This window comes from Carcharhinus amblyrhynchos, unplaced genomic scaffold (genome assembly GCF_965287045.1).
Source record: "Carcharhinus amblyrhynchos unplaced genomic scaffold, sCarAmb.v2.hapA scaffold_831, whole genome shotgun sequence".
Lineage (NCBI taxonomy): Eukaryota > Metazoa > Chordata > Chondrichthyes > Carcharhiniformes > Carcharhinidae > Carcharhinus > Carcharhinus amblyrhynchos.
Window position 1 is genome coordinate 37,565 of NW_027650571.1, and position 14,936 is coordinate 52,500.

Genomic DNA, 14,936 nt, shown 5'->3' on the forward strand with positions numbered 1-14,936 from the left:
TCGCGCCCCCTGCGTCATTCAGTACCTTAACCCCCACTTCCCTGCCTGCCCCTAGAACTGCCTCATCAATCAGAAATCTGTAACTCTGCCTTGAATATACTCACTACCCTCTGGGGAAGAGAATTCCAAACACTAACACCTGTCAGAGAAGGAATCCTTCTTCACCTCCATCTTAAATTCGAAACTACCCCCAGGCTCCTGGTATCTCCCCTGCCTCCACACCATCTTGGGAATCTGCTTCCACCTCTGGCAGTGCGTTCCAGGCACCCACAGCTCTCTGCGTAAAAAAAAACTTCCCCTGCATATCTCCTGTATTTTCCCTTCTCACCTTGAACCTGTGCCCCCTTGTAATCAATGCTTCCACCCTGGGGGAAAAGCCTTAGACTATCCACCCTGTCTCTGGCTGTCATCATGACTTCCATCAGGGTCTCCCCTCAGCCTCTGTCTTTCCAGTGAAAACAATCCAAGTTGATTCAACCTCATAGCCAACAGCCTCGAGACCAGGCAACGATCTTCTTTGCACCCTCTCCAAAGCTTCCACCTCTTTCTGGTAGTGTGGCGGCCAGAACTGCACATAATGTTCTGAGTTTCTTCCTCCGTCCCAGCTATCTTTGGGATTTTACTTGTATCCTCTTTAGTGAAGACTGATATAAAATACCTGTTCAATTCACCTGCCATAGTCCTGCTTTCCATGAACAATTCTCCAGCTGCACTTACTACAGGAGCAATGCTAACTTTTCAAGTCTTATTTACATTTCTGTAGAAACTCTTGCCTATCCATCTTTATATTACTAACTAGCTTTCCTTCGTACTCTCGTTTTTCGCTTATCAATCTTTTTGTCGTTCTTCAATATTTTTAGTTTCCCCAATCTTCTGACCAGCCATTAATCTTTGCACAAATATTTGCTTTTCCTTTATAAGTTTAATTTTGTCTTTAACATTTTAATTAACCACAGAAGACAGGCCCGCCCTCTTGGATATTTTTTCCCTTAATCTCATATGCCAGTTCTCTGTAGCTTGTTCTGCTTCCACTCCCTCATAATTGCCTGTGTTTAAGTTTAAAATGCTAGTCTCGGGTCCACTATTCTCTCCCTCAAATGGAAAGTAAAAAATTGAGTAAAAGTTTATTTGTTAGTGTAACAAGCAAGGCATTACACTAACACTGCAATGACGTTACTGTGAAATCCCACTAGTCGCCACACTCTGGCACCTGTTCGGGTCAATGCACCCTAACCAGAATGTCTTTCAGACTGTGGGAGGAAACTGGAGGACTCGCAGGAAACCCACGCAGACACAGGGAGAACATGCAGACTCCACACAGTCAGTGACCTGAGCTGGGAATCGAACCCGGGTCCCTGGCGCTGTGAGGTAGTAGTGCTAACCACCATGCACACTCTACAATCATATTATGATTGCTGTTGCAATCTTCACAGTGAGCTTTTTAATTAATCCTATCTCAGCGCACAATACGTGGTCTAGTATAGCCTGTGGTTGGTAGCAGAGTGCTGATATAAGAAATTCAAAAACATTCTTGGAATTCCTCCTCTAGGCTATGTTTTCCCACTCCTCCTTAGAACACAACAAGGAGCAGGAGTAGACCATCTGTCCCCTCGAGCCTGCTCTGCCATTCAATAAGATCATGGCTGATCTTTTCATGGACTCAGCTCCACTTACCCGCCCGTTCACCATAACCCTTAATTCCTTTACTGTTCAAAAATCTCTATCCTTGCCTTAAAAACATTCAATGAGGGAGCCTCAACTGGGCAGGGAATTCCACAGATTCACAACCCTTTGTATGAAGAAGTTCCTCCTCAATCTGCTCCCCCTAGTTCAAGTCTCACCCCCCCAGTGGAATCATCTTCCCTGCTTCTATCTTATCTATTCCCTTCATAATCTTATATGTTTCTATAAGATCTCCCCTCATTCTTCTGAATTCCAATGAGTCTTGCCCCAGTCTACTCAGTCTCTCCTCATAAACCAACCCTCTCAACTTCGGAATCAACCTAGTGAATCTCCTCTGCACCCCCTCCAGTGCCAGTCTATCCTTTCTCAAGTGAGGAGACCAAAACTGTACACAGTAACTCCAGGTGTGGCCTCACCAGCACCTTATACAGCTGCAACATAACCTCGCTGTTTTTAAACTCCGTTCCTCCAGCAATGAAGGATAAAATTCCATTTGCCGCCTTCATTACCTGCTGGACCTGCAAACCGATTCCTTGAGATTCCCGCACAAGGACACCCAGGTCCCTCTGCACAGCAGCATGCTGTAATTTTTTACTGTTTAGATTGAAATCACTGTTCTGACAAGCCCCTATTATCTCTCCTTTCATACTCTGTCCTGGTGTGATTACAATTAGGGGGCCTCTACATCACTTTCCTTCTTGCCTTGATCTCTCATCTTAACCTAAACCACATCCTGGTTTCCTGAACTGACGTTCCTGCACCCTGTTATGTGCTGCTGCCGTTGTTCATTAACAGAGCCACTCAAAGTTTATTTATTCGTCACAAGTAAGGCTTACATTAACGCTGCAATGAAGTTGCTGTGAAAACCCCCTAGTCGCCATACTCCTGTACCTGTTCGGGTTACACTGAGGGAGAATTTATCATGGCTAATCCACCCTAACCAGCATGATTGTGGGAGGAAACCCATGCAGGCACGGGGAGAACGTGTAGACTTGAGAGACCCAAGCCGAGAATGGAACCCGGGTCCCAGGCACTGTGAGGCGGCAGTACTAACCACAGGACCCACCTTGCCTCAACTTCAGGTCCTTCCCCAAATGTAACAGACTGTTAATATTCAGGTCCCAATCTGTCACCCTCCAGCCACGTCTCTAATAGCTATGAGGTGGAGATGCCAGCGTTGGACTGGGGTGGGTCAGTTAGAAGTCTTACAACGCCAGGTTAAATCCAACAGGTTTGTTTGGGATCACGAGCTTTCAGAGCACTGAGTCAGGCGCTGTGGGCTTAGCCCAGAGGAGCAGCTGTTACACTGAGAAGGTGTCATCAAAGACCTGGTACTGTGCAGGGTGTATCGAACAGGATCATCATACAGGCAGCATGGGAAAGGTGGCTGGCCACACTCAGTGTCTCGTATCCATTTGCTACAACACCGCAGTCCATGTGCCCTGAGGATGATAACTCCCTCACGTGGTCACCACCTCCAGTCTGACTCCGATCCTGAGGTTATCCCCACCCAAACTGCCACTGGGGGTTGTGATGTGGATTAGATTCCCTCCATCCCTGTTTCTGATTTGATTTATTGTCACATACAGAGATGAGGGGGTATAGAGGGCTGGAGGAGGTTACAGAGATAGGGGCTGGAGAGGGTTACAGATATGGGGGGGGTGTAGCGGCTGGAGGGGGGTTACAGAGATAGGGAGTGGGTGTAGGGGGCTGGAGGGGGGGGTTATGGAGATAGGGAGGGGTGTAGGGGCTGGAGGGGGGGGTTACAGAGATAGGGAGGGGTGTAGGGGCTGGAGGGGGGGGTTACAGAGATAGGGAGGGGTGTAGGGGCTGGAGGGGGGGGTTACAGAGATAGGAAGGGGTGTAGGGGCTGGAGGGGGGGGTTACAGAGATAGGGAGGGGTGTAGGGGCTGGAGGGGGGGGTTACAGAGATAGGGAGGGGTGTAGGGGCTGGAGGGGGGGGTTACAGAGATAGGGGTGTAGGGGCTGGAGGGGGGGTTACAGAGATAGGGAGGGGCTGGAGGGGGGGTTACAGAGATAGGGAGGGGTGTAGGGGCTGGAGGGGGGGGTTACAGAGATAGGGAGGGGTGTAGGGGCTGGAGGGGGGGGTTACAGAGATAGGGAGGGGTGTAGGGGCTGGAGGGGGGGGTTACAGAGATAGGGAGGGGTGTAGGGGCTGGAGGGGGGGGTTACAGAGATAGGGAGGGGTGTAGGGGCTGGAGGGGGGGGTTACAGAGATAGGGAGGGGTGTAGGGGCTGGAGGGGATTACAGAGATAGGGAGGAGGTTACAGTTGTAGGGAATGGGAGTTGGTGCTGGAGTGTTTCTGTTTGGGTTCTGTGGGAGTGGGGGAAGGGAGTTTGTGTCCTCGCTGAATAATTGGGTCAGTCACTGCTTGATCTAATAAGATCCCAGGACATAATCGGTTGTAAGGGATTGGATTGGATTGTCAGAGGCTGTGTTTTGTCTGGAACGAGGGAGCTGAGGAAGGTATTTTTGTCGCGCTGGTCACCATTTTGCAATCCTTCGGGACGTTTGGAGCTTTGGAAAAGGTGTGTGTGGCGGGAGATAGAGCACAATCCTTAACCAGGTGAGTCCAGGTACGTTCCTCTGTCCTCCCTACCTTGATACCGGAGAGAGGAGGGGACCTTCAACTAGTTTCTATGTTGCCCTGTGTTATCTGTCCTGGTTTCGATGGCCATACTTCACTGTAAGTGACACTGTTCTGGATTCCATAATGTGCTGTGCATCACAGAGTAAACTCCACACTGTCTCCCAGGACAGGTACAGCACGGGGTTAGATACAGAGTAAAGCTCACTCTACACTGTCCCCCATCAAACACTCCCAGGACAGGTACAGCACGGGGTTAGATACAGAGTAAAGCTCACTCTACACTGTCCCCCATCAAACATTCCCAGGACAGGTACAGCACGGGGTTAGATACAGAGTAAAGCTCACTCTACACTGTCCCCCATCAAACACTCCCAGGACAGGTACAGCACGGGGTTAGATACAGAGTAAAGCTCACTCTACACTGTCCCCCCATCAAACACTCCCAGGACAGGTACAGCACGGGGTTAGATACAGAGTAAAGCTCACTCTACACTGTCCCCCATCAAACACTCCCAGGACAGGTGCAGCACAGGGTTAGATACAGAGTAAAGCCCCCTCTACACTGTCCCCCCCATCAAACACTCCCAGGACAGGTACAGCATGGGGTTAGATACAGAGTAAAGCTCCCTCTACACTGTCCCCCCATCAAACACTCCCAGGACAGGTACAGCACGGGGTTAGATACAGAGTAAAGCTCCCTCTACACTGTCCCCCATCAAACACTCCCAGGACAGGTACAGCACGGGGTTAGATACAGAGTAAAGCTCCCTCTACACTGTCCCCATCAAACACTCCCAGGACAGGTACAGCACGGGGTTAGATACAGAGTAAAACTCCCTCTACACTGTCCCCCCATCAAACACTCCCAGGACAGGTACAGCACGGGGTTAGATACAGAGTAAAGCTCCCTCTCCTACAATACGTATTTTCTCCCAAAGTTAAGAATCATTTGGGATGTTTTTTAGTTGTAGGTCTCCCGCGAGAGTGTGTGTTCAGGAGCAGAGCAGAAGCTCCAAGTTAGATTGTGAGGTGAGCCTGTAATGTAACTGTGTCTAAGTTCAGCATCAAGGTGAGTGTAAGATGGTTTACTCCATGTATGACTTCAGTGACCCTCTAGGGAGCTTTTATTAAAACAAACTTTATTTTTAACAACGCATTTAAAATATAACAAAAAGAATTCACGAAACCTTTACCAATAGGATATACTTAAGAATGATCACCTTGTCATATTTAACGACTAGTATCTGTGTAGTTCCACGATGGAAGCAGTATCCCCCACAGACAGGAGATAAAAGCGAATTACTGCAGATGCTGGAATCTGAAACAAAAACGGGAAATCTCAGTGGGTCTGGCAGCAGCTGTGGAGAGAGAATAGAGCCAACGTTTCGAGTCTGGGTGACCTTTCATCAGAGTTCTGATAAAGGGCCATTTACACTCGAAATTTTGGCCCGATTCTCTCCCCATGGATGCTGTCGGACTGGCTGAGATTTGCTGCTTTTGTTCCCACAATTATTAATCACTGCAACAATCAGCACAAAACAGATATTCTCATGTAGATGTTGGATTTCCAGCCTTTTGACCCCTCTGGACAGACACAGAGTGAGACAGCTGCCTTCTGACTCCCGTCGAACAGCCTCCAGAGAAAGATCAAACTTCAAGGGTAGAAAACATAGGAACAGAATGAGGCCACTCGGCCCATCGAGTCTGCTCCCCCATTCGATCACAGCTGATATTTTTCTCATCCCCCATTCTCCTGCCTTTTCCCCATAACCCCTGATCCCCTTATTAATCAGGAACCTATCTATCTCTGTCTTAAAGACACTCAGTGACCCGGCCTCCTCTGCGGCAAAGAGTTCCACAGATTCCCCACTCTCTGGCTGAAGAAATTCCTCCTCATCTCTGTTTTAAAGGATCGTCCCTTTAGCCTGAGGTTGTTCCCTCTGGTTCTAGTTTTTCCTACTCGTGGAAACATCCTCTCCACGTCCACTCTATCCAGGGCCTCGCAGTATCCTGTAAGTTTCAATAAGATCCCCCCCTCATCCTTCTAAACTCCCCTCAACCATTCAAGTGGCAGAACTTCAGAGGAGGAGACCTAGTTTAGTGAGGCCACACTTGGAATATAGTGTTCAACTCTGGTCGCCAGGGTGGAAGAGTCAGTTACCAGGGGGCACAGGTTTAAGGTGCGAGGGGTAAGGTTTAAAGGAGATGTACGAGGCAGGTTTTTTACACAGAGGGTGGTGGGTGCCTGGAACTCACTGACGGGGGAGGGAGTGGAAGTGGATACGATAGTGAGTTTTAAGGGGCGTCTGGACAAATCCATGAATAGGATGGGAATGGAGGGATATGGTCCCCGGAAGGGTAGGGGGTTTTAGTTCAGACAGGCAGCATGGTCGGTGCAGGCTTGGCCTAGTAACTGACTCTTCCACCCTGGGGAAAAGCTTCTGACTGTCCACTCTGTCCGTGCCCCTCATAATCTTGTAGATTTCTATCAGGTCTCCCCTCAACCTCCGTCGTTCCAGTGAGAACAAACCAAGTTTCACCAACCTCTCCTCATAGCTAATATCCTCCATACCAGGGGCAACATCCTGGTAAATCTTTTCTATACCCTCTCCAAAGCCTCCACATCCTTCTGGTAGTGTGGTGACCAGAATTGAACACTATATTCCAAGTGTGGCCTAATTAAGGTTTATAAAGCTGCAACATGACTTGTCAATTTTTAAACTCAGTGCCCCGGCCGATGAAGGCAAGCATTGCCGTATGCCTTCTTGACTACCTTCTCCACCTGCATTGCCACTTTCAGTGACCTGTGTACCTGTACACCCAGATCCCTCTGCCTATCAATACTCTTAAAGATTCTGCCATTTACTGTATATTTCCTATCTGTATTAGACCTTCCAAAACGCATTACCTCACATTTGTCCGGATTAAACTCCATCTGCCAAGTCTCCATCCAAGTTTCCCACCGAGCTGTGTCTCTTTGATCTTCTGTTTTGGTGAACGATGCTTCCTCACACAACTTGGCCTTGGAATTCTGATGGGGAATTGTCTGCTCCGAGTGTGGAGATACTTGCTGAGTGTATCTCCCCACACCCCCCTCCCGCCCCCGGCGTTGGATCCTGGCCCTGTGGACCTTCCTTGCTGTGACACTCACTGTGCTTTTCCTGTGTGTTTCAGGTCACCTTTCCCTGCTGAGAGCAGGGTGTGGGTGTCCCAGCGTGTGCCACCCCACTCCCTCTCTCCCTTTAGCACCCCCGGGCCCTGCCGTGGGGCTGCAGCAGGATGGGCTCCCTGGTGAAGGCAGCATTGGGTGATTCCCTGGAGCGGTGGCTATGCTGCCTCACACCCCAGCCGGAAGTGACAGCCCACAGCCACGGCAAAGCCGGGAAACTGAGCCGGGATGATTACCGGAGGCACCTGCAGGCCCTGGAGGAAGAGAGGTAAGCAGCGCGGGGCAGCTCCTTCCAGTGACAGTGGCTGGGCTATTCGACCAGGTGGGGCAGCACAGCCCAAATCCCAGTCTCTCCGGATGTACAGCAGGAAATGGTCCTTTGGGGTTAGGAATTTATAACTCAGAGCTCCTGAACAGCTTAGTGTAAAAAAAAACTTCATTCTCTGTGAGAAAAAAACCACAAAAAAACCCCACAAAATTAGTTCATTCTGTAAAGGGAGGCAACAGAGACAGAGGGTGAGAGAGCGCTGGAGCTGAGTGGGGGGGGTCTGGATCTGTCTGACTCGCTGTGGCTGGTGGGGTGGGGGGAGGGGGGGTTAGGGACAGGGGGTGGGCCTTCACTGGGGTCCCCAGTCTCTCTCTATCCCCCTCGGGGGGGGTCCCCAGTCTCACTCTATCCCCCTCGGGGGGGTCCCCAGTCTCTCTCTATCCCCCTCGGGGGGGGGTCCCCAGTCTCTCTCTATCCCCCTCGGGGGGGTCCCCAGTCTCTCTCTATCCCCCTCGGGGGGGTCCCCAGTCTCTCTCTATACCTCCCCCAGGGGGGGTCTCCAGTCTCTCTCTATCCCCCTCGGGGGGGGTCCCCAGTCTCACTCTATCCCCCTCGGGGGGGTCCCCAGTCTCTCTCTATCCCCCTCGGGGGGGGTCCCCAGTCTCTCTCTATCCCCCTCGGAGGGGTCCCCAGTCTCTCTCTATACCTCCCCCAGGGGGGGTCTCCAGTCTCTCTCTATCCCCCTCGGAGGGGTCCCCAGTCTCTCTCTATCCCCCTCGGGGGGGGTCCCCAGTCTCTCTCTATCCCCCTCGGAGGGGTCCCCAGTCTCTCTCTATCCCCCTCGGAGGGGTCCCCAGTCTCTCTCTATCCCCCTCGGGGGGGTCCCCAGTCTCTCTCTATACCTCCCCCAGGGGGGGTCTCCAGTCTCTCTCTATCCCCCAGGGGGGGTCTCCAGTCTCTCTCTATCCCCCAGGGGGGGTCTCCAGTCTCTCTCTATCCCCCTCGGAGGGGTCCCCAGTCTCTCTCTATCCCCCTCGGGGGGGTCCCCAGTCTCTCTCTATACCTCCCCCAGGGGGGGTCCCCAGTCTCTCTCTATCCCCCTCGGGGGGGTCCCCAGTCTCTCTCTATCCCCCAGGGGGGGTCTCCAGTCTCTCTCTATCCCCCTCGGAGGGGGTCCCCAGTCTCTCTCTATCCCCCAGGGGGGGTCTCCAGTCTCTCTCTATCCCCCTCGGGGGGGGTCCCCAGTCTCTCTCTATACCTCCCCCAGGGGGGGTCTCCAGTCTCTCTCTATCCCCCTCGGGGGGGTCCCCAGTCTCTCTCTATCCCCCTCGGGGGGGTCTCCAGTCTCTCTCTATCCCCCTCGGGGGGGTCCCCAGTCTCTCTCTATCCCCCTCGGGGGGGTCTCCAGTCTCTCTCTATCCCCCTCGGGGGGGGTCCCCAGTCTCTCTCTATCCCCCTCGGGGGGGGGGTCCCCAGTCTCTCTCTATCCCCCTCGGAGGGGTCCCCAGTCTCTCTCTATACCTCCCCCAGGGGGGGTCCCCAGTCTCTCTCTATCCCCCTCGGAGGGGGTCCCCAGTCTCTCTCTATCCCCCAGGGGGGGTCTCCAGTCTCTCTCTATCCCCCTCGGGGGGGGTCCCCAGTCTCTCTCTATCCCCCTCGGGGGGGTCCCCAGTCTCTCTCTATACCTCCCCCAGGGGGGGTCCCCAGTCTCTCTCTATCCCCCTCGGGGGGGTCCCCAGTCTCTCTCTATCCCCCTCGGAGGGGTCCCCAGTCTCTCTCTATCCCCCAGGGGGGGTCCCCAGTCTCTCTCTCTCCCCCTCGGGGGGGTCTCCAGTCTCTCTCTATCCCCCTCGGAGGGGGTCCCCAGTCTCTCTCTATCCCCCTCGGGGGGGTCCCCAGTCTCTCTCTATCCCCCTCGGGGGGGTCTCCAGTCTCTCTCTATCCCCCTCGGGGGGGTCTCCAGTCTCTCTCTATCCCCCAGGGGGGGTCCCCAGTCTCTCTCTATCCCCCTCGGAGGGGGTCCCCAGTCTCTCTCTATCCCCCAGGGGGGGTCTCCAGTCTCTCTCTATCCCCCTCGGGGGGGGTCCCCAGTCTCTCTCTATCCCCCTCGGGGGGTCCCCAGTCTCTCTCTATACCTCCCCCAGGGGGGGTCCCCAGTCTCTCTCTATCCCCCTCGGGGGGGTCCCCAGTCTCTCTCTATCCCCCTCGGAGGGGTCCCCAGTCTCTCTCTATCCCCCTCGGAGGGGGTCCCCAGTCTCTCTCTATCCCCCTCGGGGGGGTCCCCAGTCTCTCTCTATCCCCCTCGGGGGGGGGTCCCCAGTCTCTCTCTATCCCCCTCGGAGGGGGTCCCCAGTCTCTCTCTATACCTCCCCCAGGGGGGGTCTCCAGTCTCTCTCTATCCCCCTCGGGGGGTCCCCAGTCTCTCTCTATCCCCCTCGGGGGGGGGTCCCCAGTCTCTCTCTATCCCCCAGGGGGGGTCTCCAGTCTCTCTCTATCCCCCTCGGGGGGGGTCCCCAGTCTCTCTCTATACCTCCCCCAGGGGGGGTCCCCAGTCTCTCTCTATCCCCCTCGGGGGGGGTCTCCAGTCTCTCTCTATCCCCCTCGGGGGGGTCCCCAGTCTCTCTCTATCCCCCTCGGGGGGGTCTCCAGTCTCTCTCTATCCCCCTCGGAGGGGTCCCCAGTCTCTCTCTATCCCCCTCGGGGGGGTCCCCAGTCTCTCTCTATCCCCCCGGGGGGGTCCCCAGTCTCTCTCTATCCCCCTCGGGGGGGTCTCCAGTCTCTCTCTATACCTCCCCCAGGGGGGGTCCCCAGTCTCTCTCTATCCCCCTCGGGGGGGTCTCCAGTCTCTCTCTATCCCCCTCGGGGGGGTCTCCAGTCTCTCTCTATACCTCCCCCAGGGGGGGTCTCCAGTCTCTCTCTATCCCCCTCGGGGGGGTCTCCAGTCTCTCTCTATACCTCCCCCAGGGGGGGTCTCCAGTCTCTCTCTATCCCCCTCGGGGGGGGTCTCCAGTCTCTCTCTATCCCGCCCCGGGGGGGTCTCCAGTCTCTCTCTATCCCCCTCGGGGGGGTCTCCAGTCTCTCTCTATCCCCCTCGGGGGGGTCTCCAGTCTCTCTCTATCCCCTCGGAGGGGTCCCCAGTCTCTCTCTATCCCCCTCGGGGGGTCCCCAGTCTCTCTCTATCCCCCTCGGGGGGTCCCCAGTCTCTCTCTATCCCCCCGGGGGGTCTCCAGTCTCTCTCTATCCCCCTCGGGGGGGTCTCCAGTCTCTCTCTATACCTCCCCCAGGGGGGGTCTCCAGTCTCTCTCTATCCCCCTCGGGGGGGTCTCCAGTCTCTCTCTATACCTCCCCCAGGGGGGGTCTCCAGTCTCTCTCTATCCCCCCAGGGGGGGTCCCCAGTCTCTCTCTATACCTCCCCCAGGGGGGGCTCCAGTCTCTCTCTATCCCCCAGGGGGGGTCCCCAGTCTCTCTCTATACCTCCCCCGGGGGGTCCCCAGTCTCTCTCTATCCCCCTCGGGGGGTCCCCAGTCTCTCTCTATCCCCCTCGGGGGGGTCCCCAGTCTCTCTCTATCCCCCTCGGGGGGGTCCCCAGTCTCTCTCTATCCCCCTCGGGGGGGTCCCCAGTCTCTCTCTATACCTCCCCCAGGGGGGGTCTCCAGTCTCTCTCTATCCCGCCCCGGGGGGGTCTCCAGTCTTTCTCTGTCCCCCTCCCTGGAGAGGGGGGTCTCCCTTCTCGCTCTGTCCCCCCTCTTTGGTTGAGTGGGTGGGTGCCACGGGAGGGTCTCCAGTCTCTCCCATTCTCCCTGAGTGGGGGTCTTGCCCCCCACCCCCCCATCTCTTCGTACCCCGGTATAAGGTGGTGTTGCCAATCAGTGAGTTGCTTTGAGGTTGTGTGTCTCCCCCAGGCACAGACGGGATCAGGAGTTTGCCCAGAGGAAAGCACAGAGAGCGGCGATGAGGACCCAACTCAGAGCAAAATACCAGCTTGGGCAGGTACAGAGCGGCAGTGCGGCACCCCCTCGGCACCGACCCTCCCACAGTGCGGCACCCCCTCAGCACCGACCCTCCCGCAGTGCGGCGCTCCCTCGGCACTGACCCTCCCGCAGTGCGGCGCTCCCTCGGCACCGACCCTCCCGCAGTGCGGCGCTCCTCGGCACCGACCCTCCCGCAGTGCGGCGCTCCCTCGGCACTGACCCTCCCGCAGTGCGGCGCTCCCTCGGCACCGACCCTCCCACAGTGCGACGCTCCCTCAGCACCGACCCTCCCACAGTGCGGCGCTCCCTCGGCACTGACCCTCCCGCAGTGCGGCGCTCCCTCGGCACCGACCCTCCCACAGTGCGACGCTCCCTCAGCACCGACCCTCCCACAGTGCGGCGCTCCCTCGGCACCGACCCTCCCGCAGTGCGGCGCTCCCTCGGCACCGACCCTCCCACAGTGAGGCGCTCCCTCGGCACCGACCCTCCCACAGTGCGGCGCTCCCTCGGCACTGACCCTCCCGCAGTGCGGCGCTCCCTCGGCACCGACCCTCCCACAGTGCGACGCTCCCTCAGCACCGACCCTCCCACAGTGAGGCGCTCCCTCGGCACCGACCCTCCCACAGTGCGGCGCTCCCTCGGCACTGACCCTCCCACAGTGCGACGCTCCCTCAGCACCGACCCTCCCACAGTGCGGCGCTCCCTCGGCACCGACCCTCCCCACAGTGCGGCGCTCCCTCAGCACCGACCCTCCCCACAGTGCGGCGTTCCCTCGGCACCGACCCTCCCACAGTGATGCTGTCAGTTTGTGCTTGGGTGGGCTGTCAGTGTGGAGGGAGTTATATAAATTATTCATTGTCACTGTAACATAGCAAACTGTTGAGTAATCATTGTCTCCCTCCCTGTCTCTCTCTCTCTCTCTCCCCCTGTCTCTCTCTCTCTCTCTCCCCCCCGTCTCTCTCTCTCTCCCCCCCCGTCTCTCTCTCTCTCCCCCCCCGTCTCTCTCTCTCCACCCCCGTCTCTCTCTCTCCCCCCCGTCTCTCTTTCTCCCTCCCTGTCTCTCTCTCTCTCCAGAATGAGAAGGATGCCCAGCAGTTGAGGGCAGTCTCTGGGAAGGTGGATGTTCCAGTGGAGCTGGCTGCTGTCATCAATGTGGGGAGGGGGTCGGAGGGTCCATCGCCCCTGCTGGGAGAGTTCCGCGCTCTCCCGGAGGTCAGCCTGGCTGAACTGAGTAACAGCGCCCAGAGTGCCATCAGCCAACTGCGGGAGAGCGCAGGGCGACAGTGTGTCCTGATGTGACCATCCAGGCCTGGGCCGGTCACTTACCCCCCTGTCCCAAACCCTCACTGGGGCTGGGAGAAGTATGGGGAGGGGTCCTGGGGGGGTGGGGGGGGGGGGGGGGGGGCGGTGCTGCAATAGGTCTCCAAAGGGGAGGGGAGGGTCTCCTGGTGGGGTGCATTGGGTGGGAGGGTTGTGGAGTGTTTGATGGGGGGACAGTGTAGAGGGAGCTTTACTCTGTATCTAACCCCGTGCTGTACCTGTCCTGGGAGTGTTTGATGGGGGGACAGTGTAGAGGGAGCTTTACTCTGTATCTAACCCAGTGCTGTACCTGTCCTGGGAGTGTTTGATGGGGGACAGTGTAGAGAGAGCTTTACTCTGTATCTAACCCCGTGCTGTACCTGTCCTGGGAGTGTTTGATGGGGGGACAGTGTAGAGGGAGCTTTACTCTGTATCTAACCCCGTGCTGTCCCTGTCCTGGGAGTGTTTGATGGGGGACAGTGTAGAGAGAGCTTTACTCTGTATCTAACCCCGTGCTGTACCTGTCCTGGGAGTGTTTGATGGGGGGACAGTGTAGAGGGAGCTTTACTCTGTATCTAACCCAGTGCTGTACCTGTCCTGGGAGTGTTTGATGGGGGACAGTGTAGAGAGAGCTTTACTCTGTATCTAACCCCGTGCTGTACCTGTCCTGGGAGTGTTTGATGGGGGGACAGTGTAGAGGGAGCTTTACTCTGTATCTAACCCCGTGCTGTACCTGTCCTGGGAGTGTTTGATGGGGGGACAGTGTAGAGGGAGCTTTACTCTGTATCTAACCCCGTGCTGTACCTGTCCTGGGAGTGTTTGAATAATGAACGGTATGCTTTGTCTGTATAGCACACAAGAAACAATACCTTTCACTGTATCCCAATACATGTGACAATAATAAATCAAATCATGTTCAATTCCTCTTGTAATAAAGGATAACATTCCATTAAATCTTCATTATTTTCTGTATCTATATATTCATTTTTAAGACTTTTTTAAAATTAATCCCTGGGACATGGGTGTCACTGGCTGGTCCAGCATTTATTACCCATCCCTAGTTGCCCTTGGAGGGGCAGTTGAAAGTCAACCACATTGCTGTGTGGCTCTGGAGTCACGTGTAGGCCAGACCGGGGTAAGGACAGCAGATTTCCTTCCCTAAAGGGAACCAGATGGGTTTTTCCGACAATGGGTCATCAGTAGATTCTTAATTCCAGATATTTTTTATTGAATTCAAATTCCACCATCTGCCGTGGGTGGGATTCGAACCCGGGTCCCCCAGAACATTAGCTGCTGTGGTGGGATTCAAACCCGGGTCCACTCAGTTAATGGAACACCTTCCCTCACCCCCCCATTCCGCTGGGTTGGATTCCAGTCTGGAGATTTTATCCATCTGTCCCTGTCCCAGTTATCAGTGACAGTCAGGACTGTGTGTCCAGGGCCAGTTCGCTGAAGGACGCACAGAAACCTGACCCCCTTCTGCACCCCGGACTGATTTAAGATTCATCCCGTCACCTCCCTCACCATCCATCACACTCTCCCAGATAGCAGTCACTGTCACAGCAACCTTTCCATGGAGACCAGAGACCACTCAGTCACGCACTGTACCCAATATATATACATATACACACAGCACAGGTACAGAAACACACACACACACACACACAGAGCACAGGTACAGAAACACACACACACACACACACACAGCACAGGTACAGAAACACACACATGCACACAGCACAGGTACAGAAACACACACACACACACACAGCACAGGTACAGAAACACACACATGCACACAGCACAGGTACAGAAACACACACATGCACACACACAGGTACAGAAACACACACATGCACACAGCACAGGTACAGAAACACACACATGCACACAGCACAGGTACAGAAACACACACATGCACACAGCACAGGTA

General features: G+C 55.4%; 1 protein-coding gene across 1 annotated transcript in view; it reads left to right on the forward strand.

Moving 5' to 3' along the window:
- Window positions 1-6,931: 6,931 nt before the first annotated feature.
- LOC145340192 (cholesterol side-chain cleavage enzyme, mitochondrial-like) overlaps window positions 6,932-14,936 on the forward strand; it is a gene marked incomplete at its 3' end in the record, with an annotated part of 18,517 nt that continues 10,512 nt past the window's right edge. The window contains exons 1-3 of the mRNA XM_080184621.1: window positions 6,932-7,733; window positions 11,636-11,723; window positions 12,779-12,999. Coding sequence (XP_080040747.1) covers window positions 7,576-7,733; window positions 11,636-11,723; window positions 12,779-12,999 — 467 coding nt within the window. The remainder of the gene's footprint in view (window positions 7,734-11,635; window positions 11,724-12,778; window positions 13,000-14,936) is intronic.